Source organism: Paramisgurnus dabryanus, chromosome 22 (assembly GCF_030506205.2).
Source record: "Paramisgurnus dabryanus chromosome 22, PD_genome_1.1, whole genome shotgun sequence".
Classification (NCBI taxonomy): Eukaryota; Metazoa; Chordata; class Actinopteri; order Cypriniformes; family Cobitidae; genus Paramisgurnus; species Paramisgurnus dabryanus.
Genome location: NC_133358.1, coordinates 30,108,235 through 30,132,875, shown reverse-complemented (window position 1 = coordinate 30,132,875; position 24,641 = coordinate 30,108,235). Strand labels below are relative to the sequence as shown.

The 24,641-nt window shown below is 38.9% G+C and overlaps 1 protein-coding gene, 2 long non-coding RNA genes and 1 gene segment (V, D, J or C); 3 read left to right on the top strand and 1 right to left on the bottom strand.

The window, feature by feature from the left end:
• Positions 1–5,548: 5,548 nt before the first annotated feature.
• On the top strand, positions 5,549–7,976 carry LOC135740478 (Ig lambda-2 chain C region-like). The segment is given in 3 exon segments: positions 5,549–5,612; positions 5,743–5,844; positions 7,543–7,976. Coding segments are annotated over 3 exon segments (474 nt in total).
• A 1,324-nt stretch (positions 7,977–9,300) lies between these two features.
• On the bottom strand, positions 9,301–11,958 carry LOC135740488 (uncharacterized). Of its 2 annotated transcripts, XR_012335718.1 has the most exons (3): positions 9,891–11,936; positions 9,751–9,845; positions 9,301–9,565 (listed from the first exon to the last, which is right to left on the bottom strand). It is a non-coding gene; the product is annotated as an uncharacterized lncRNA (long non-coding RNA). The 2 variants fall into 2 exon arrangements; XR_012335717.1 differs by having other exon boundaries at positions 9,751–11,958.
• A 3,301-nt stretch (positions 11,959–15,259) lies between these two features.
• On the top strand, positions 15,260–20,544 carry LOC135740473 (immunoglobulin kappa light chain-like). The gene is made up of 3 exons (XM_073813170.1): positions 15,260–15,394; positions 15,496–15,789; positions 20,095–20,544. Exons 1-3 carry the CDS (start codon positions 15,343–15,345, stop codon positions 20,412–20,414), a joined length of 666 nt encoding a protein of 221 aa, XP_073669271.1. The 5' UTR covers positions 15,260–15,342; the 3' UTR covers positions 20,415–20,544.
• LOC135740487 (uncharacterized) lies at positions 17,294–19,394 on the top strand. 2 transcript variants are annotated; one of them, XR_010529187.2, is made up of 2 exons: positions 17,294–18,803; positions 18,989–19,394. It is a non-coding gene; the product is annotated as an uncharacterized lncRNA (long non-coding RNA). The 2 variants fall into 2 exon arrangements; XR_012335716.1 differs by having other exon boundaries at positions 18,849–19,394.
• Positions 20,545–24,641: the final 4,097 nt, after the last annotated feature.

Below are 24,641 nucleotides of genomic sequence, written 5' to 3'. Positions count from 1 at the left end.
TATGACAACTTATTCAATCATTTTGCATGTAAAGACTATGAACTGATGCCTAAATGTTGTTGGGGGGGGTGAGACTATTCAACAGAGACCCATAATAATACATTTTGATCAACATGACATAAGCAACTGATAATAACAAGCAGAGAATTGTACATAATCATTTGCATGGATGTACCAAAGCATTTGCAACTTGTTCAAAAAAATTAGAAACAGCTTTTTTGATGTGCACAAGTGAAACAATGATGTGAGAATTGAACAAGTAGTTTTGAGAATTTCAATTCTGATCTGAGGAATGTACCAAAGCGACAAAGAAAAACTGTAATTCACCACATTGAGTGTCAGATAGGATATTAGTGAAGTATTGAAGGAAATAATTTGAGACAAGCCCTGCTCAGACCTACAGTATCTGATCCGTCATTTAACAATTTAGTGTTTGCTGTTACATTCATTAAAAAGTTTATACACATTAAATTTGTGTAGAAGTCATTTGTTATTAATTTAACAAATTAAAATTGAACATTTTTAATAGTTCAGTTAAGTTGAATTTACAAATGAAAATTTTAACTGAATCTGATGTGGTTTTGAAGATGTTAACAGGAGACAGAGCTGAGAGGATCAGAATCACTCAACACTACCAATGCAAATCTGATTTTCACATCTCACATTTACTGTTTGTTTAAATGCTGTGAACCTGAACACTTTCACTTCTTCTCAATAAAGTCTGGTCAGTTGTGAAGTTTCAAGAGGATTTTCACTAAACTGACAAGAACATGAACACACAAGACATAAACCACTTAAATCTGAGGTCTGTATAAAAATACTCAAGAGGAACATCTGAATAATAACTGAATGATAACTGGATTATTATTGTATATATTACAGTTTTTTTCGATTGCTAAACGACAGTGAGCACAACTGGAGCTACATGTGCAAAACTCTAACTACAGTCTGCAATACCAAAAGTCACATGAGCACAACTCTACACACATGGCTCAAAACAGCTCCGTGCAGCCAAACACTAAACACAACCCTCACTGAGATAACACACACTGTCACTCACAACACACTGAGAGGAAAAACACTAACATCAAACACCAATACACAAAATACTAACTTTATATCTTTACAGTTTTAACAATTTCAGTGATGTCACACCAAGTAATGTTTTCTTTAAAGAATGATTTATTTATTGATTTATCACATTATTTTTTTAGAACACCATAATTTTTTAGGGTAAATGAAAATTAGCAGTTTGCTTCAGTTGTCTATAGTAATTTACGGAATTACAGTAATGAGAAAAAAAGGTAGAAACTTAAAGTACATGAAAGGTAATATTATATATAAATGAAATACATATATGAAATTGAAATTTATATTTATATGAAATTGCAATCAGCAGTGTTTGAAAGGCACAAGGCTGAAATCTTTTCTGTTTTGAATGTGTGGTTCACAGTTTTGACAGCAGTGTGTTAGCATTTGAACAAAGTGCTGTAAATCCACAGTGTTGTCCAGGTTGTGGTTAAAGTCATGGAATAAGTGTGTAAAGTTTTGAAAACTGTGTTCAAGCAATGAAAAATGATCTAGAGTTTGGTCCACATGAACTGCTGCTGTGCAGACTGTAGTTAGAGTTTTGCACATGTGACTCCAGTTGTGCCCACTGTCGTTTAGCAATCGAAAAAAACTGTAAGATGCTTTGATGTGCAAAATGACCTAAGAAAATAAGTCTAGTTTTTAGACCAAACATACAATTTAAGTGAATTTGTGATTACAGTTTTTTTCAATTGCTAAACAACAGTGAGCACAACTGCAGCGACATGTGCAAAACTCTAACTACAGTCTGCACTACCAAAAGTCACCTGAGCACAACTTTTAACACATGGCTCAAAACAGCTCATTGCAGCCAAACACTAAACATAACCCTCACTGAGATAACACACACTGTCACTCACAACACACTGAGAGGAAAAACACTAACAGCAAACACCAATACACAAAATACAAACTTTTTATCTTTACAGTTTCAACAATTTCAGTGATGTCACACAAAGTAATGTTTTCTTCAAAGAATGATTTATTTATTGATTTATCACATGATTTATAATTTTTAATAATCATAATTCTTTAAGGTAAATGAAAATTAGCAGTTTGCTTCAGTAGTCCGCAGTAATTTACGGAATTACAGTAAAGAGAAAATAAAGGTAGAAACTAAAAGTACATGAAAGGTAATATTTTATATATATATATATATAAAATATATATATGAAATTGCAATCAGCAGTGTTTCAAAAAGGCACAATGCTGAAATCAATTCTGTTTTGAATGTGTGGTTGACAGTTTTGACAGCAGTGTGTTAGCATTTGAACAAAGTGCTGTAAATCCACAGTGTTGTGCAGGTTGTGGTTAAAGTCATGGGATAAGTGTGTAAAGTTTTGAAAACTGTGTTCAAGCAATGAAAAACGAACTAGAGTTTGGTCCACATGAACTGCTGCTGTGCAGACTGTAGTTAGAGTTTTGCACATGTGACTCCAGTTGTGCCCACTGGCGTTTAGCAATCGAAAAAAACTGTAAAACAATGGGGTGAGAAAAAAATCTTAAAATAAGATTAGTTTTTTCTTAAAAACTTAATTTAAGCAAAATTTTCTCACCCCATTGGCAGATAATTTGGCTTGTTTTACACTTCAAAAAAAGGATTTTTAAGAAAAAAAATTCTTAGTATTCTTAGTATCTTAAATTAAGATGCTTTTTCTTGATGAGCAAAACACCCAAGAAAATAAGTCTAGTTTTAGACCAAAAATATGAAATTTAAGTGATTTTGTGCATAAAACAAGCCAAAAAAAAATCTGCCAATGGGTTAAGCAAAAAATCTTGAACCTTTTTCTAAAAAAACACTAAATTCAAGAAAAATTCAAACCCATTGGCAGATTTTATTTTGGCTTGTTTTATGCACAAAATCACTTAAATTTCAAATTCACTTACAGTTTTTTTCGATTGCTAAACGACAGTGGGCACAACTGGAGTCACATGTGCAAAACTCTAACTACAGTCTGCACAGCAGCAGTTCATGTGGACCAAACTCTAGTTCGTTTTTCATTGCTTGAACACAGTTTTCAAAACTTTACACACTTATCCCATGACTTTAACCACAACCTGGACAACACTGTGGATTTACAGCACTTTGTTCAAATGCTAACACACTGCTGTCAAAACTGTGAATCACACATTCAAAACACAATTGATTTCAGCATTGTGCCTTTCAAATACTGCTGATTGCAATTTCATATAAATATAAATTCCAATTTCATATATATATTTCATTTATATATAATATTACCTTTCATGTACTTTAAGTTTCTACCTTTTTTCTCATTACTGTAATTCCGTAAATTACTACAGACAACTGAAGCAAACTGCTAATTTTCATTTACCCTAAAAAATTATGATGTTCTAAAAAAAATATTGTGATAAATCAATAAATAAATCATTCTTTAAAGAAAACATTACTTGGTGTGACATCACTGAAATTGTTAAAACTGTAAAGATATAAAGTTAGTATTTTGTGTATTGGTGTTTGATGTTAGTGTTTTTCCTCTCAGTGTGTTGTGAGTGACAGTGTGTGTTATCTCAGTGAGGGTTGTGTTTAGTGTTTGGCTGCACGGAGCTGTTTTGAGCCATATGTTAAGAGTTGTGCTCAGGTGACTTTTGGTAGTGCAGACTGTAGTTAGAGTTTTGCACATGTAGCTCCAGTTGTGCCCACTGTCGTTTAGCAATCGAAAAAAACTGTAAATTGTATGTTTGGTCTAAAAACTAGACTTATTTTCTTAGGTCATTTTGCACATCAAGAGAAAGCATCTTAATTTAAGAATTTTTTGATATTTCTACTGAAAAAGTAGGAAAGTCATTTTTGCAGTGCACACTGCAAAAAATGATTTTCAAGAAAAAAAAATTGTTAGTATTTTTGTCTTGCTTTCAGTAAAAATATCAAAAAAATTATTAAATTAAGATAAATTAAGTCTAGTTTTTAGACCAAAAATATCAAATTTAAGTGATTTTGAGCATAAAACAAGCAAAAAAATCTGCCAATGGGGTAAGCAAATTTTTCCTGAATTTAGTGTTTAATAAAAATTTCAAGATTATTTTGCTTACTCCATTGGCAGATTGTTTTGCTTGTTTAATGCACAAAATCACTTAAATTTGATATTTTTGGTCTAAAAACTAGACTTATTTTCTTGGGTCGTTTTGCTCATTAAAAAACTACATCTTGATTTAAAAATTTTTAGATATTTTTACTGAAAACTAGACAAAAATACAAATTTTTTTTCTTGAAAATCATTTTCTGCAGTGTATGTCTGGTTTTGTGGTCCAGGGTCACATAAGTTGTGTTGTGTGCTTATGGTGTGTTTTTGCCCATTTTTATGCGTCATTATTCAATATTTTTCCCGTCCTGCTGTAATGTTTTTTCATCTGATCTTTTGTCCCCACCACTTTTCAACACAAACTGACGCCCCTGCGTTTAGCAATCGAAAAAAACTGTAAGAAGAACTGACAGGATTCATCACATATATATTTAAAATTAGACAGCCTTTTAGGCAAACCTGGAAAAATGTTCAGGTCAGAATGAACTGAGATCAGACATTCAGATTGATAAAGATTTGAGGTGAACGGTGGACCATCATTTACTCATCATATCACCAAACCTTTATGTGTGTGTGTGTGTGTGTGTGTGTGTGTGTGTGTGTGTGTGTGTGTGTGTGTGTGTGTGTGTGTGTGTGTGTGTGTGTGTGTGTGTGTGTGTGTGTGTGTGTGTGTGTGTGTTTGTGTACAGCTGCAGTATCTGTCAGGTGTATCTGTGCAGATTGACTGATGGAGGTTTTTGTACGACTCTTTATCACTGTGTGAACACATAGCTACCACTGATGCTGTGTCCACTAATACAATAATAATCTCCTGCATCTTCAGTCTGAACTCCACTGATGCTCAGAGTAAAATCTCTACCACCATATGATCCACTGCCACTGAATCGATCTGAAGTGTCACTATAACGAGCATTTGTTGAATAAATGATGAGTTTAGGAGTTTCTCCGCGTTTCTGCTGATACCAAGATAAAGCCCAGCCATTTATTCCAGTATCAGTTGTACACTTTATATTGACGGTTTGTCCAACAGAAACATATTGAGTTTTACTCTGAGTTACAGAAACTCCTCTGGATTCTGTTGAGAAGAAAATGATGTTTAATGAAATATAAAAGAGTCAAAAACATTCAACTTAACAACAAGCTTTCACTTCTGTTACCTGGAATAAAAACTCCCAGAATCCAAATGAAGACGATGAAGAAATTCATTTGTGTTTGTGTGTTTTGTAATGATGTTGTGTTATAAAATGTTTGTGTCAGACAGTTATAAAGACTTAGAGCACTGAAGCATGTGATGATAATGCAAAGTGTTTGTCTATGGAAATAAACTCAACACACATCAGAGCTTTATCTTCATAGAAACACATTATACAGTCTGGATTAATAACACATTGAGATTAGATGAGAAGATTTGGATATCAGGAGCATTTATGATGTCTTGTGTGTCTCTGTGTCTTCAATATTGTGAAGTTCAAACATTCAGTAAATGTGTTTTACTACAGACAGACATGTGTCTTTAAATTCACTTTTATTCTTGTCTTACATGTGTTTACACTTCTTCACAAGTCTATGATGTATGAATATTTGCTGTGATATGATGTGTTTGTGTCAGAGTCAGAGTTAGTGAAGCGTTCAGAGGTTTTTGTACAGCTGCTCAGTTTGTTTCTATCACTGTGGTACACATTCGGCCCCGGCACGAGACTGGACGTCGGCAGTAAGTACAAAAATTATATAATAAAATCATTTTAAATAGATTTTTTAGCATCTGGTTATATTCTGAAGCATTTATTTATCTTATATTTATTATTTTTAATTCTCAGTAAGAGCGTTTTGAATATAAATCAAGATTTCTTTTGAAGACTGAGTGTAATTCAGTCCTATAAACACGTTTCTTTTTTAAATTCATTAGTCGAGAGGAAAAATCAAACACCTCAGTATTAAAATTATTATCATGCAGAATTAAATGTGTTGGTTTTTAAAGTAATAAGAATTTATAAATGTATAATTTTTCACATGGAAAATTTTATTGATAGAAAGATTCACACACTGAGGTCATTTAAAGTGTTTTATATTAAGGCGTTTAATTTTAACAGGTTTTAAAATACATCTTGAGAATAAATTTTTTTTAAATTTCAATATCAAGGTCAAATTTATTTGTCTTTATTAACAAATTTTGAGATCAGCAGCGCTACTTTAATTTTTGTCTTGTGGCGCTGCAGACTCACTTCATATAAACACATGTTAACAGAAGACACCTTGAGTCTCGAGACCCAATTGAATATTTACACAAACTTCTGTTATAAACCTTTATAAGATTTAATATGATAGGATAAAATCATATTTTAACATATTTTACATTCAAACAGAACTGACAATAAATTATTTTGAAACTTTTATGCATTTGCGAGATGCTTTAATATGAAGTGATTTATATTGCAGTCAAGATATTGTACAGATTTTGGGATTCAAACCCATCTTGTTGTTGCTGCACTTGAGTCACAGGAAACAAATATTCATATAAAATATTGTTTTATTATTACTGTGTTTGTATTATAATAAGTGTAGTGCATTAACAGAGTAAATGATATTAAGTAAGGGATAATGTAGAGGCAGCCGGTAGTTATCGGGAAATAAGCCCCGACAGTGTGATCAGGACCCGACGCGAAGCGGAGGGTCTTGTATCACACTGAAGGGGCTTATTTCCCGATAACTACCGGCTGCCTCTACATTATCCCGCTTATTACACGGCTACTTGCCACATTAGAAAAAAAAACTGGACATGAATATGAATTTGAAACATTTTATTGGCATATTTGTTTTAAATTAACATTTTTATCCTTCCGCGAAACTTTGCACAGATGCATAAAATGATCGTAATACCTTATTAAGATCCTCTGCTTCATACTTGTCTGTCTCCATTTTTTCTCTTTTAGCCAGTCTTTGAGAAGTTTTAATGCCCATTCTGTATTTTTTTGTGTGTTGGCTTCGTAGCTGTCATGCTCTATTTTGTCAAGTTCAGTCTCAGTAAGCTCTCTGTGTCTTGTCGTTGTTCGTTCTTCTATCCACTGTTTAAATGTTTTGTTTCTTCCGTATATGTTAAAATTAATGTCAAAATGTTGTGGTTGTCCAGTGTTTGTCACAAGATGGCGCCAAACAGTAATCTTTATTGGTGTGGAGCGATTTAAATCGTACAAGTCCGGCTATGCGTTATTACTTTGGAGCGGTTATTATTTGAAAAGATCGAACCTGCAAATGTCTCAACTGACCAATCAGAATCAAGCATTCCAGAGAGCCGTGTAATAACTGATGATATGATATTAAACTCAAAAACAGAATATATATTTTATTATGGATTTATTTGATTTATTTTGAATTTTTTCATCTTTTTATTTTGTTTATCTTTGTATGTCAGGTGTAAGTCGTCCTCAAGTGATCGTCCTGCCGCCGTCCAGTGAAGAGATTTCCAGCAAGAAGACAGCAACACTGATGTGTGTGGCCAGCAATGGTTTCCCTTCAGACTGGAGTCTGAGCTGGAAAGTGAATGGGAAGATGTCAGGATCTCAGGAGAACAGAGCTGGAGTCCTACAGAAAGACGGCGGTCTGTACAGCTGGAGCAGCAGTCTGACTCTCACTGAACAAGAATGGATCAACAGAGACTCAGTGATCTGTGAGATCAGTCGGGAAGGTCAGACAGTCACTGGAGAAGTGAAGAAAGATCTGTGTTCTGAGTAGATCCTCTCTTCTTCTCATCTCTTCTTCTCATCTCTTCTTCTCATTCATGTCTCACATCAACAGTGGACAACTATTCATACAACAGTCTGGGGCTCTGCTTTATTCATTCTCTATGCTTTTCAATAAAGAAATATTAAATATTGCTTCTTTGTCTTGTGATTTCTTTTGAATTTGAACAATGAGTATATTGATCATTGGCTCGTGTGTTTGTTTCTAAATAAACTTCACTCAATGAAGCATGAAGACATCTGCAGATAAATGATGAAACAAGTGCTTTATTTGATGTTTGTGGTGTAACAGAGACATCAGACTCATGTAAGTGTATGAACATCTGCTCTGTACAGAGAGGAACAGAAATCTGATGATGTAAATATGAGTTGAACTCTCAGTTTCACTCTTTGACTCTTGACTCTCTGAAATGAATCGATTCAGTTTCCACTGACAATGAACACATTAAATAAATGAATCAGTTAATAAATTCAATGAACACTTGATCTGTATTACTTATATGATGATCACAGACTCATTCAGTTGTGTCCGACTCTTCTCAATGTTCACAAAGATAGGGACATGTTTTTGACCTTGTGGGGACATTTTGAGGTCCACATTAGGAAACAAGGTGTATCTGTGCAGTCTGACTGATGGAGATTTTTGAAGAGAGATGAAAGTTTGTGTTGTCATGTTTCCAGTGAATGATTGAGAAGTGAAGGAGCTGTGATGTCCTGACTGACTGATCTGTTTCCTCTCTCACTGTCATCTATTTACAAACTGAAGAAATCTCAATCAAATGACTGAAACATTTACATCTTTCTCAGATTTTAGATGAAAGTAACAAACAAACACTACAGTAGAGCTGTTTACAGTCTTTGTCTTCTTAATCTCACTGAATGATGAAAGTTTAGTGTTGAGTTTGTAAAGATTCACATATCTGTCCAATGACAGAGTTTTTTTTCTTAAGAATGAGACAAAAAGTGTGTAAAGATGAATACAGCGTATTCAGTGAACATATCAACAGATCATCCTTCTAGAGTAGTTTTGTTTCTGATAACAAGTAAAATAAATGATGACGGTGATTTCGTTCGTTTAAATATCATGAAAAAAATAAAAAAGTATGTTCTCAATGATGATTGACAGGCAGGCCTGAATGTTTAGGCTCCTCTCGAACCTGCAACCTCATTAATACCTACGACCACATTCACACCCAGTTCGTACCCACTTCCAGAAATGGGGGAAAGCAGACCCAATGCAGAAGAGAGACATGATTCAACCATGAGGTCCGAACTTGAAGGAGGAAAGGCTTGGACAATGTGAGACTTGCCAAAATGGAAAATTATGTCACAGGTAGGGGTGGACCCAGATGTAAATAAGGTCACGCCCCTTTCTCCACCTCGAGGAGATTCCCAAAGCCACCCCAATGACCAGACACACAAGGTAAGCATAAAATTAAAATATCCTTTATTAAATTACTTAAAAGCATTAAATAAGGAAGGGGAACGGGGGACTTAAAACAATGGCCACTCTAGGCTCTCCTCCACCACCACTGTATCTTCACACAGTCCATTTTCCTCATGTTCCTTCTCGTTTTCCGTTCTCTCCACAGGAGGCCACGGCTCTGCTGTTTACAGCTTTCTGGGTAGGTATCACGTTCACAGTCTGCTCTTCAATGTTTCACTTTCGTTCTGCTCTCTCTCCACAGGTGGCCGCTAGGACACAAAGACACTGTTACTGAGGCTTCGAGTATTTCTCACCGGCTCTGCTGTTTACAGCTTTCTGGGTAGGTATCACGTTCACAGTCTGCTCCTCAATGATTCACTTTCGTTCTCTCTCTCTCCACAGGTGGTCGCTAGGACACAAAAACACTGTTACTGAGACTTCGAGTATTTCTCACCGGCTCTGCTGTTTACAGCTTTCTGGGTAAGTATCACGTTCACAGTTTGCTCTTCAATGATTCACTCTCGTTCTCTCTCTCTCCACAGGTGGTCGCTAGGACACAAAGACACTGTTACTGAGACTTCAAGTATTTCTCACCGGCTCTGCTGTTTACAGCTTTCTGGGTAGTTATGGTTCTCCTCCGTAGGTCAGCAGAGGGGCGAAAAAGGTCCCACACCACTTCACCGGGTCGAGCGCTGCCCTATCTCCAATGCCCATAGGCCGATCGATTCCTAGACGGGGGCGCCCTTTTCGTAGAGACCACGGGGCGGCGGACCCTTTCGCCTCTGACTCTGCGACAAAACAGACACAGGTAAGTATACACCACGAAAGTTTCCAATGGTTTACTCACGGTCACGGACAGCTCTCAGTCTGTGTCCCTTCGTACTCCAAACAGCACACTACGTATAATAACAGTGATTTCTGTAGTCGTTGGCCTCTCCGTCCTCTGCCCAGTGGAAGAAAATGGATGATGCGGGGCTTCGTCTACAAGACACACAGCAACCCACAGCAATACACAGCACCACTCCAAACGTGAAAAAGATTTATTACACAATCTCACTCACCACACTATAAGTGCACCACAACAGGGGAAGCGCCCGGTGTCCTCCACTGCGCTTGGGCTATGATAAGGCGATGTGAAATACGACCACAATAAGTCTCGTTGCGGCGGCGGTTTGAATGTGTACTTCTAACGGCTCGCCCACCACACTCTTGTAGGGGTAGGGCCGCCCTCCTTTTCCTGGAGGTTTCCAATGGCTACACAAGTTAATTTTTGCCAGTTATTCCACACAGAAAGGGTATACTCACGGCGGATAGCCTTTATTTACGTTGTACCAACGGTCAATATCTCTTCCTGCTTTACTCCTTCAATGTTGGTTAGAACAAAGTTCCTTCTTACCCATAGGGCTTTTCTATTGACTCCAGCAGGTCCACAATACAGACTGAAACGAGAGAGAGAGAGAAAAACACAGACAGCCACCACGTCCAAAAATGAGCACAGCTCCGTTTCCCAGCACACACTAAGCACAGGCTTGACAGCACAATGCTCTCTTCGGGGTGCTCCTTTTCTCCACTCACGTATCGCCTTTCTTTCACCCCAGGCAGCTCCTGTCTTCTTTCCGCGCGCTTCTAGCGCAGCCCGGATCAACAGAGCCTGCGGGCTCTTCAAAAGGTACGTATTTACCTCTCCTGCCCTAAGCAGAGGAGCTCTCCCCGTGTCAATCCCCCTCTCGTGCCCGAACTGCTGAACTGTCATTTAACTGTGCTTTAAATACTCCTTTCTGTGCTTCAGTTATCCAATTGCCTGGCGATCTCTTTTAACTAGGCACAGCTGTGCCCAATCGGCTGATTACAGCCTCCGCAAATCTGCCGGATGTCCGGTGTTTCCGTTCTTCGGTCTGGACGGAAACATCCGGGCGGAACCAAAGTTTCCCGACTTTTGGTTCCACCCAAAAGATCGTCACCTTGTGACATCCTCCCCCGCCAATCCGTTCTCGTCCCGAGAACGCGTTGTTTGGGGACTGATGGAGTGTTGATGGGAGCTGTTCTTTAAAAGAAATGTGGTAGGCCATTGGGGGACTTTGGTCTCAACCCGAGGTGGACTGCCGACTACGCCAAATCTGTCACAGGTAGGGGTGGACCCAGATGTAAATAAGGTCACGCCCCTTTCTCCACCTCGAGGAGATTCCCAAAGCCACCCCAATGACCAGACACACAAGGTAAGCATAAAATTAAAATATCCTTTATTAAATTACTTAAAAGCATTAAATAAGGAAGGGGAACGGGGGACTTAAAACAATGGCCACTCTAGGCTCTCCTCCACCACCACTGTATCTTCACACAGTCCATTTTCCTCATGTTCCTTCTCGTTTTCCGTTCTCTCCACAGGAGGCCACGGCTCTGCTGTTTACAGCTTTCTGGGTAGGTATCACGTTCACAGTCTGCTCTTCAATGTTTCACTTTCGTTCTGCTCTCTCTCCACAGGTGGCCGCTAGGACACAAAGACACTGTTACTGAGGCTTCGAGTATTTCTCACCGGCTCTGCTGTTTACAGCTTTCTGGGTAGGTATCACGTTCACAGTCTGCTCCTCAATGATTCACTTTCGTTCTCTCTCTCTCCACAGGTGGTCGCTAGGACACAAAAACACTGTTACTGAGACTTCGAGTATTTCTCACCGGCTCTGCTGTTTACAGCTTTCTGGGTAAGTATCACGTTCACAGTTTGCTCTTCAATGATTCACTCTCGTTCTCTCTCTCTCCACAGGTGGTCGCTAGGACACAAAGACACTGTTACTGAGACTTCAAGTATTTCTCACCGGCTCTGCTGTTTACAGCTTTCTGGGTAGTTATGGTTCTCCTCCGTAGGTCAGCAGAGGGGCGAAAAAGGTCCCACACCACTTCACCGGGTCGAGCGCTGCCCTATCTCCAATGCCCATAGGCCGATCGATTCCTAGACGGGGGCGCCCTTTTCGTAGAGACCACGGGGCGGCGGACCCTTTCGCCTCTGACTCTGCGACAAAACAGACACAGGTAAGTATACACCACGAAAGTTTCCAATGGTTTACTCACGGTCACGGACAGCTCTCAGTCTGTGTCCCTTCGTACTCCAAACAGCACACTACGTATAATAACAGTGATTTCTGTAGTCGTTGGCCTCTCCGTCCTCTGCCCAGTGGAAGAAAATGGATGATGCGGGGCTTCGTCTACAAGACACACAGCAACCCACAGCAATACACAGCACCACTCCAAACGTGAAAAAGATTTATTACACAATCTCACTCACCACACTATAAGTGCACCACAACAGGGGAAGCGCCCGGTGTCCTCCACTGCGCTTGGGCTATGATAAGGCGATGTGAAATACGACCACAATAAGTCTCGTTGCGGCGGCGGTTTGAATGTGTACTTCTAACGGCTCGCCCACCACACTCTTGTAGGGGTAGGGCCGCCCTCCTTTTCCTGGAGGTTTCCAATGGCTACACAAGTTAATTTTTGCCAGTTATTCCACACAGAAAGGGTATACTCACGGCGGATAGCCTTTATTTACGTTGTACCAACGGTCAATATCTCTTCCTGCTTTACTCCTTCAATGTTGGTTAGAACAAAGTTCCTTCTTACCCATAGGGCTTTTCTATTGACTCCAGCAGGTCCACAATACAGACTGAAACGAGAGAGAGAGAGAAAAACACAGACAGCCACCACGTCCAAAAATGAGCACAGCTCCGTTTCCCAGCACACACTAAGCACAGGCTTGACAGCACAATGCTCTCTTCGGGGTGCTCCTTTTCTCCACTCACGTATCGCCTTTCTTTCACCCCAGGCAGCTCCTGTCTTCTTTCCGCGCGCTTCTAGCGCAGCCCGGATCAACAGAGCCTGCGGGCTCTTCAAAAGGTACGTATTTACCTCTCCTGCCCTAAGCAGAGGAGCTCTCCCCGTGTCAATCCCCCTCTCGTGCCCAAACTGCTGAACTGTCATTTAACTGTGCTTTAAATACTCCTTTCTGTGCTTCAGTTATCCAATTGCCTGGCGATCTCTTTTAACTAGGCACAGCTGTGCCCAATCGGCTGATTACAGCCTCCGCAAATCTGCCGGATGTCCGGTGTTTCCGTTCTTCGGTCTGGACGGAAACATCCGGGCGGAACCAAAGTTTCCCGACTTTTGGTTCCACCCAAAAGATCGTCACCTTGTGACAAATACACAGAAAATTAGTGAATGTTTGTCTTAGCAGCAATTTTTTCCTTATAATTTCCATCAAAATTAGCTATTTATTCAACATGAGCAATAGGTAGAGTTAGTCAACATTGTGTAACACATTTCAGATACCGTATGCCAAATTAGGCTGCTTGACTTTTTCGTAAAAAAGGAGTGAGGAGTTTTTTTGCCGCTTTGAACTCATTACAACCTCCGCGGGACCGTGCATGCGGTTAACACTTCGGTTAAATGCGTCTACCAAACGTAGGCCTATTAGAAAAAAACAAGTATTTTCAAATTCAATTGTGTCGCACTACAATAGCACTGCGTATCAAGTTTCTGTTTGTATTTGGCGTGCTAGTATAAATATTCAGAAGTTACCTTTTGCGTGCATATGATACTCACTGTTAACCCCTTAGTTATGTTTAGTGGTGTGCGTCAAGTGCGTATATGCAGGCTTCACAAAAAGTTTGTTTTATACGTACACCACAAACTGCATGCAAAGGTAATTTTTTGCATATGAACAGCACGCAAAATACAACCATCCTCTTTGTGTATAGTTATGCTTTGCCGTTTGTTGCGTGTGAAAAACTAGTAGGATATTTGTAAAGTCACAAAATTTGATTGAAATTGGCCAAGCAACATCGTCAATCAAGTCTCACTTTAATTGGAGACATCTGAAATAATTTAAAATGTATTTCGACTTTTACCTGAATTCTTTTTAATCCTCGCGTTTAATACAGCATGAATTTTTTATTTTGATGTGTTAATTTTTAAAACTTACATTAACAAAAACTAACATTTAACACATTTAATAGAGTACAATATGGCACAAAGTCTGCAAAACAAATGTTACTCAAAGCACCCTGACTGAAAATTAAAAACAAACAAATTAATGAATAAATAGATGGAATTTAAGATGAATGATCCTTAACTAAATTTTATATTAAAAAGCAATAGCAAATAAATGTTAAAAAAATTTTACTTACTGACAACATGCAGTCTCGTGCCGGGGCCGAATGTGGGCCACAGTGATAGAAACAAACCAAACAGCAAAAACCTCTGAATGCTTCACTAACTCTGACTCTATAACAAACACATTTAACACAACACAAATTCATGCTTAACAATGATTTTATTTACTTCATATTTTAATTCATTTCTTTGACACTACAGAAAAATGACAACATTTCTAAATATTTGTTGTAATCAAACCTCATGCAGCTGAATAGTCAATGATATACTGTTAATGAAAGATTAAATCAAAGATCTAAGATTCAAGGTTTTTAATCTGTAGGATAAATGACTTCATGTAGATATCACATCAGATCACTGAATACTGTCTGTCTGCTCATTAAAAGCTTCTTCAATTGGTAACACCTAAAATATTTAAGTTTATTCAACTTAAGATCTGAAAGATAAATTAATGCAGGTGATAAGAGTGGACAGAAAAAACTTCAACAAATCAAACACAGAAATATCTCAACACAAATGTGTCTTGTGAATGTAATGATCAGATTGACATTGTGAACACCTCATTCATATCTTACACATCTCTGTAAGTCAAATACCTGCTGTATTGAGCAAAAAGATTTTCATAATCTGTTCTCAATGGTGTTTGTTGAAATAAGAAAGTCCATGCATTGGTAATATTTTCATTGTTTTGTTTTATTTAGGGTTTGATCATGTTTATCAATTCATTGTAAATAATGAAAGGATTTTAATAAGGCACAGACTGATGATCTGTGAAAAGATACTAAAGATAAATTTGCATAGAGACTCTTTGCATTGGAAAGACTTGAGGATTTTTATAGACGCATCAGAAGTTCATCATCAGAAATCTAAACTCACAGTCACCATGACCTTCATCAGCATCTTCATCTGGATGTTAACTTGTTTCTGTTTCAGAGGTGAGAACAACATTAAAATTCATCTGATTAAACTTCATCCTCTGTGCTAAATAATTCATTCATTCTGAATCTTTACTCATATTTTTATTTTCTTTATGTAGAATCAAGAGGTGAAGTGACCGTCATTCAGACACCTGCAGTCAAATCTGTTCATATAGGAGACACAGTTACTATCAGCTGTAAAACTAATCCTGAAGTCTATACGGGCTGGGGTTATCCAGCTTTATCCTGGTACTTACAGAAACCTGGAGAAGCTCCTAAACTCCTGATTAAAAAAGCAAATGAGTTACAGTCTGGAACTTCAGATCGATTCAGTGGCAGTGGATCAAAAACAGATTTTACCCTGAGCATCAAAAGAGTTCAGACTGAAGATGCAGGAGTTTATGTCTGTTCAGGTAGACACTATATCAACAGTATACATCTGTTCACACAGTGATAAAGAGTCGTACAAAAACCTCCATCAGTTAAAGAGGAACTACAGACACACAGGACTGATTTTGCACACAAACTGAAACCCCATCCTCTCTTTTAATACTAAAGTTTGTATAAAACCCCTCAAGATAAGACAAATCTCTTATGAATATGACTTATGAAAGCTGAAACAATACATCACATAGGCCTATAGGTGTTTTTATCAGACACACACTTGTTGCCATTGATGTTAACTTCCGGTCCATGTTTATTAATGGTCCTGTAGATTTTCCATCTGAAATCTGTCAGAAATATCGTGTCGAAAATATAAAGTATAAAGTGAATCGTACATTTATTATAATAAAAACACAAGAGCAAAACCCAACTTAACCCCATCTCCCAGGGGCAAAAGCAAATCATACTATTGGAAACATCCAAATGCTAACACCATCAGTCACTGTCTTGTTAATGTACCTTTCAGCCAGAAGACATCGACCAGGGGCATCCAACTCTCCTCTGACGTTTTGACCTAAAACCACAATGTCCTCCAGTTGGCGGGTCAGCAGTAATGGCTAGTCATTGCCCGTCTTCTCTTCTCCTGGTTTCCACCTTAACTCCTCCCGTCTGTTAAATAGCCAACAAGAGGCTTTCTCTGCTACCTCCCCTAACCTGCGAGCAGCTATCTTCATCACCTTTCCTTCTATTTCCAGGGCTGTGAGCGTCTTTTACATAGACTTTGCAGGGAGACCCTTGCAGCCAATTTCAACAGGAAAGAGCCAAGCATGCCACCCTTGTTCCCTGCATTGTTGAACCAGGTCCTGGTCCTTAGTAGTCTTCCTCTCAGAGGCCTCTTAATATCCATCTTCCCACATTACCATCAGATCTATAAATATAATCCTCCTCTCCTCCTCAGACCATATGACCACATCAGGCCTCAGGGATGTCTGGACAACCTTGGGAACATGCAGTTTCCTTCCGGGGTCCATTCTCATTTCCCATGACTGTGCCGTCTGCAGGAGGCTCTTTTTGGTCTTTTCGGAGGAGGGTGGCTTCTCCCCCTCCCTGATGAACTAGATGTACAGTATGAAGCTGGCCTTACGTGGGTCTGGCACTTCTTCTGTCTCTTCTGCTCCAAGATGTTTGCAAGGCTGACACCGCCGTCGGTGTATGAATGAGTGAGTGAATGTGAGGCAACTTGTAAAGCGCTTTGGATGGCCATGGGTCTGTTGAAAGCGCTATATAAATGCAGTCCATTTACTATTTACCATAATGCCGCCATCTTTATCTCCCCTGGCTAAGTAGAGTCTTACACCTCACCAGTGTGTGCACCGATGTGCCCCTCCCTTCACATAAATTGCACAGAGAGTCTTCCCTCATTCCCCACCTGTGAAGGTTTGTTGGTGTTGGACGATTGTCATAAACTAATCAGAGCAGCAAAGAGATGTGAAAGGGCTCTAGTCTCCACAGTTCTGGCTATGTAATTGTCACAAGGTGACGATCTTTTGGGCGGAACCAAAAATCGGGAAACTTTGGTTCCGCCCGGATGTTTCCGTCCAGACCGAAGAACGGAAACACCGGACATCCGGCAGATTTGCGGAGGCTGTAATCAGCCGATTGGGCACAGCTGTGCCTAGTTAAAAGAGATCGCCAGGCAATTGGATAACTGAAGCACAGAAAGGAGTATTTAAAGCACAGTTAAATGACAGTTCAGCAGTTCGGGCACGAGAGGGGGATTGACACGGGGAGAGCTCCTCTGCTTAGGGCAGGAGAGGTAAATACGTACCTTTTGAAGAGCCCGCAGGCTCTGTTGATCCGGGCTGCGCTTGAAGCGCGCGGAAAGAAGACAGGAGCTGCCTGGGGTGAAAGAAAGGCGATACGTGAGTGGAGAAAAGGAGCACCCCGAAGAGAGCATTGTGCTGTCAAGCTTGTGCTTAGTGTGTGCTGGGAAACGGAGCTGTGCTCATTTTTGGACGTAGTGGCTGTCTGTGTTTTTCTCTCTCTCTCTCGTTTCAGTCTGTATTGTGGACCTGCTGGAGTCAATAGAAAAGCCCTATGGGTAAGAAGGAACTTTGTTCTAACCAACATTGAAGGAGTAAAGCAGGAAGAGATATTGACCGTTGGTACAACGTAAATAAAGGCTATCCGCCGTGAGTATACCCTTTCTGTGTGGAATAACTGGCAAAAATTAACTTGTGTAGCCATTGGAAACCTCCAGGAAAAGGAGGGCGGCCCTACCCCTACAAGAGTGTGGTGGGCGAGCCGTTAGAAGTACACATTCAAACAGCCGCCGCAACGAGACTTATTGTGGTCGTATTTCACATCGCCTTATCGTAGCCCAAGCGCAGTGGAGGACACCGGGCGCTTCCCTTGTTGTGGTGCACTTATAGTGTGGTGAGTGAGACTGTGTAATAAATCTTTTTCACGTTTGGAGTGGTGCTGTGTATTGCTGTGGGTTGCTGTGTGTCTTGTAGACGAAGCCCCGCATCATCCATTTTCTTCCACTGGGCAGAGGACGGAGAGGCCAACGACTACAGAAATCACTGTTATTATACGTAGTGTGCTGTTTGGAGTACGAAGGGACGCAGACTAAGAGCCGTCCGTGACCGTGAGTAAACCAATGGAAACATTCGTGGTGTGAACTTACCTGTGTCTGTTGTGTCGCAGAGTCAGAGGCGAAAGGGTCCGCCGCCCCGTGGTCTCTACGAAAAGGGCGCCCCCGTCGAGGAATCGATCGGCCTATGAGCATTGGAGATAGGGCAGCGCTCGACCGGGTGAGGTGGTGTGTGACCTTCGCCCCTCTGCTGACCTACGGAGGAGAACGTGATACCTACCCAGAAAGTTGTAAACAGCAAAGCCGGTGAGAAATACTCGAAGTCTCAGTAACAGTGTCTTTGTGTCCTGGCGGCCACCTGTGGAGAGAGAGCAGAACGAAAGTGAACCATTGAAGAGCAGACTGTGAACGTGATACCTACCTGAAAAGCTGTAAACAGCAGAGCCGGTGAGAAATCCTCGAAGTCTCAGTAACAGTGTCTTTGTGTCCTAGCGGCCACCTGTGGAGAGAGAGAGAACGAAAGTGAATCATTGAGGAGCAGACTGTGAACGTGATACCTACCCAGAAAGCTGTAAACAGCAGAGCCGGTGAGAAATACTCGAAGCCTCAGTAACAGTGTCTTTGTGTCCTAGCGGCCACCTGTGGAGAGAGAGCAGAACGAAAGTGAAACATTGAAGAGCAGACTGTGAACGTGATACCTACCCAGAAAGCTGTAAACAGCAGAGCCGGTGAGAAATACTCGAAGCCTCAGTAACAGTGTCTTTGTGTCCTAGCGGCCACCTGTGGAGAGAGAGCAGAACGAAAGTGAAACATTGAAGAGCAGACTGTGAACGTGATACCTACCCAGAAAGCTGTAAACAGCAGAGCCGTGGCCTCCTGTGGAGAGAACGGAAAACGAGAAGGAACATGAGGAAAATGGACTGTGTGAAGATACAGTGGTGGTGGAGGAGAGCCTAGAGTGGCCATTGTTTTAAGTCCCCCGTTCCCCTTCCTTATTTAATGCTTTTAAGTAATTTAATAAAGGATATTTTAATTTTATGCTTACCTTGTGTGTCTGGTCATTGGGGTGGCTTTGGGAATCTCCTCGAGGTGGAGAAAGGGGCGTGACCTTAATTACATCTGGGTCCACCCCTACCTGTGACAGATTTTCCTTAACTGTTCTATAACGTCTTTTTTTTTAACAAGTAGGGCCTATGTTATCAAAAACCCTTCAAATATGAATAAAGATAATGTTGAACTGAGATTTTACAGCGTTTACAGAATGTTTATAATAATCATTCAAATCAAAATATGATAATAATAAAACCTGTCAATTACACAAGGGTTAACTGAAGAAAAACAGGTATAACACTAGACATTTCGCCCCCCTACTTTTGAAATGATGGCTATGCCCCTGCAGACCATTAATCCAGTGGTGCAATAAAATTACAATGTTGTAGTTTCTTAATCTTTATGGTTTGTTTTTATAAGTTATATCATGTTTGGGGAGTGATTTTCTTGACAAAAAGGCCTCCCTTTAAAACTGATACTGAAACAAAGAGCCATGCATCAAACTGAATACATGAACCCAAACAAATAAGCTCAATCATTTTAAACTACCAATAGATGATCATGAAAACTGATAACGTTTTTAGTTTTATTTAAACCTTGAAACAATATTTGATTTTTAATATTTGATCAATTTTTGTTTTGTTTATTTTGAATTTTATCTTTTTCTCTGTGTATCTCTGTATGTCAGGTGCAAAACTTCCCAAAGTGATCGTCCTGCCGCCGTCCAGTGAAGAGATTTCCATCAAGAAGACAGCAACACTGATGTGTGTGGCCAGCAATGGTTTCCCTTCAGACTGGAGTCTGAGCTGGAAAGTGAATGGGAAGATGTCAGGATCTCAGGAGAACAGAGCTGGAGTCCTACAGAAAGACGGCGGTCTGTACAGCTGGAGCAGCAGTCTGACTCTCACTGAACAAGAATGGATCAACAGAGACTCAGTGATCTGTGAGATCAGTCGGGAAGGTCAGACAGTCACTGGAGAAGTGAAGAAAGATCTGTGTTCTGAGTAGATCCTCTCTTCTTCTCATCTCTTCTTCTCATTCATGTCTCACATCAACAGTGGACAACTATTCATACAACAGTCTGGGGCTCTGCTTTATTCATTCTCTATGCTTTTCAATAAAGAAATATTAAATATTGCTTCTTTGTCTTGTGATTTCTTTTGAATTTGAACAATGAGTATATTGATCATTGGTTTATAAATAAACTTCACTCAATGAAGCATGAAGACATCTGCAGATGTAGTTTATATTTATCTTTCAAACTCTTGTGTCTGAACATCTGCTCTGTTCTGAGAGGAACTGAATCTCTTCATCCTGAAGATACAAATATGAGTTGAACTCTCAGTTTCACTCTTTGACTCTTTATTCTCTGAAATGAGACGCTGATGAGTTTAACTGATGGATGAAGAAATGAGCTTTGATCAGATTCAACACTTCACAATGAGTCTGATCTCAGAAGTCAGATTAATATATTGAATATTTAGTGAAGATCAAATGAAGAAATGTTTTTAACCTGCACTTCAACATTCAAGATTTATTATTCACATTCACAGATATATAAATACACAACTATAGCAGTGAAATCTGACAAACTCTCTATAGTCTGTGTATAAGATAAATACTTTATAAATGTAAATGTTGAGGAGTCTGATGGTCTGAATGAAGAAGCTCCTCATGAGTTTCTCAGTTTTAGTTATCAGACTACAGAAGACTCGTGTGTGATTTTATCAGACTGAACAGAGAGATCACTAACTCGTCTCTGACACTCATAGATTTCTGTCTGAACTCACTGATAGTCTTCACTTCAAAACACAACATTCAGCTGGAAATGAAAAACTCAATGATTGATTATACTTTCAGCTAAACTAAACTTATTTAGTGTTGAGACACTCTGCTGTTTTATACACAAACACAGACCAACTGTGTGTGTGTGTGTGTGTGTGTGTGTGTGTGTGTGTGTGTGTGTGTGTGTGTGTGTGTGTGTGTATTTGTGCAGCTGCAGTATCTGTCAGGTGTATCTGTTCAGTTTGACTGAAGGAGGTTTTTGTACGACTCTTTATCACTGTGTGAACACATAGCTACCACTGATATAGTGTACACTCATACAGTAATAATCTCCTGTATCTTCAGTCTGAACTCCACTGATGCTCAGAGTAAAATCTGTGTTTGATCCACTGCCACTGAATCTCTGTGAAGTGTCACCATTACGAATATTTATACCATAAATGATGAGTTTAGGAGTTTCTCCAGGTTTCTGCTGATACCAAGATAAATAATTGCTAAATATTCCAGTATCAGTTGTACACTTTATATTGACGGTTTGTCCAACAGAAACAGATTGAGCTTTACTCTGAGTTACAGTAACTCCTCTGGATTCTGTTGAGAAGAAAACAAATTTGTTCAAAACAATATTTTCTAAACAAACAAATAAAGATGAATTTCTGTTACCTTGAATAAAACCTCCAAGAATCCAGATGAAGGTGATGATGAAGAGATTCATTTTGTGTATTTGTTGTTTTTCCAGCACTGTGTTATAAAGTCAGACTGTTATAAACACACAGAGCACTGAAGCGTGTGATGAGATGTAAAGCAGTGATCAGACTTTACTAAACCTCCTACTATCATCAAATATTTCAATATTAAAACAGATGAGTGGAGTCTGTATCTGTACTACTCTACAATAATATCTGCTGGATTAAAGTTTGTATTCAGACAATCTAATAATATATGAAGATCAAATATGACAGCACTCAAAACATGTTTATGTCTTTGTGTTTGTTAGTTTCGCTCTTTTACTTCTGGACAATATATTCAATCCAGTGTCATGGCTGGATGTTTATTTACAGACATCAGAGATCTCAGATTCATGACTGTTGTTGAGTTTTTCCTCCATATGATGTCGTCTACATTCAGATTCTGAAAGACGGTGAATTTCATTGAGAAAACACTCCTTTATTTATTTCATTTACACAAATCATCAGTGAAGTCTCTTTAGATCATCTTTCTACTGTCAGATAACATTCAAGTAAATTCCAGCACTGTTTGTGTATTTTGTAAATATTTGATGAAAATGTCGATATATCATAACGCACAGGATTATGGACTTTTCACATGTAAAATTGTTACAGCTATTCCAAACATTGTTTATATTGTTTACTGTTTTACACTTTTCATATTGAGTTAGTCATTATTTATGTCTTTTCAAGTTGAAAGATATCATCACATAAACATTTGTCACATTAAATAAACATAAACAAATAATATTTGTGCTCTTCTTTACTCTAACATGGTGCAAGTTTATTAAGTTTATTGAAGAATTGAACATACTGCTAACATCAAAAAATAAAAGTGTGTAACAAACACAAACACAAAATAAAGCCCAGTTAAACATTGATGAAAAGACAGATGGAGATCGAGTGTTTTACCTGCCGGTCATCAGTCTGTATGTACTGACATAAATAAAAGTTTCTTCTGGAATCCAGTTGGATAAAAAATCCTTTAAAAAATAAAGAAAGAACATGTTTAATATAACATCTGTAGTGTCATCTGATCCTCAGACCTAAACATTTGAGCTGAATTTAATAGATCTACATTTACCGTTTAATCCACAGTGTGTATATGATATATGATGTTATACATTATAAATGTATTCACTGGATTAAACAGTAACATGTTGACAAATTATGTAAAAAAAAAAAACTATAGGCAGACACAAGTAATGAGGACAATATCTGTCTTCAAACTAACAAATCAAAAAGAAGTATATTTACAAAAGACTAAAAAAAAACATGGAAAACATGCTTACAGTAACAGATTATGACACAAAGGTCAACAGTTTTGCCTTATATGATGATCTAATTCCTAAATGTTTTGAGGTGTAAGACTATTCAACAAAAACCAATAAAATATATTTGGATGAAAATGACATAAGATAATGAAAATGGAAACAGCAGACAATTGTACATAATCATCCGCATGATTGTATCAAAACAATGAGAATTTGCTTTTATGTTGTGCACATCTGACTTGATGATGTGGAGGTTGAACAAAATTATTTCTGATCTGACAAATAGTCAAAAGCGACTGAGAAAAGCTTGTAATCTTTTTAGGAGCTGTGCATCAGGGCCCAAGTTCACAAAAATGAGCATTGGGTCATAATAACATTATAACCCCGCTTCATTTCACACTGAACATGTTTAACACAGCAATGTGGGGTTAACCCTGCTTCAAAGGAGGATTATAAAACGGCTCGTTCTGGTTCTTCATTCTGATTGGTTGAAACGCGTTCTAAGTAAGGGATAATGTAGAGGCAGCCGGTAGTTATCGGGAAATAAGCCCCGACAGTGTGATCAGGACCCGACGCGAAGCGGAGGGTCTTGTATCACACTGAAGGGGCTTATTTCCCGATAACTACCGGCTGACTCTACATTATCCCGCTTATTACACGGCTACTTGTCACATAAGAAAAAAAACTGGACATGAATATGAATTTGAAACATTTTATTGGCATATTTGTTTTAAATTAACATTTTTATCCTTCCGCGAAACTTTGCACAGATGCATAAAATGATCGTAATACCTTATTAAGATCCTCTGCTTCATACTTGTCTGTCTCCATTTTTTCTCTTTTAGCCAGTCTTTGAGAAGTTTTAATGCCCATTCTGTATTTTTTTTGTGTGTTGGCTTCGTAGCTGTCATGCTCTATTTTGTCAAGTTCAGTCTCAGTAAGCTGTCTGTGTCTTGTCGTGGTTGTCCAGTGTTTGTCACAAGATGGCGCCAAACAGACAGTAATCTTTATTGGCGCGGAGCGATCTTACTCGTAAAAGTAGTCCGGCTATGCGTTATTATTTTGGAGCGGTTATTATTCGAAAAGAACGAACCTGCAAATGTCTCAACTGACCAATCAGAATCAAGCATTCCAGAGAGCCGTGTAATAAGCCGTGATAAAATACCCCGGTAAACCCACGGTTCAGACCGCATCACAAGTATCACTGCGCCACTGTTGCTGCGAACTGATTTATGAAAATAAACACCACAGTCTTTAATCATATTAAAATTTTTCTACATTTGCACAATTATGGCGATATCCAGATAAATGTCATAGATATTGTTGAGTCATTTCGTCAATTAAGAGAAAACGTTCTTTGGGTTGTTTTTGTATTAAATGGATATTTCCGCTATTATCCACTAGATGGCAATCTTACCCAAATTAAACACTGACGCATTAACTCAACA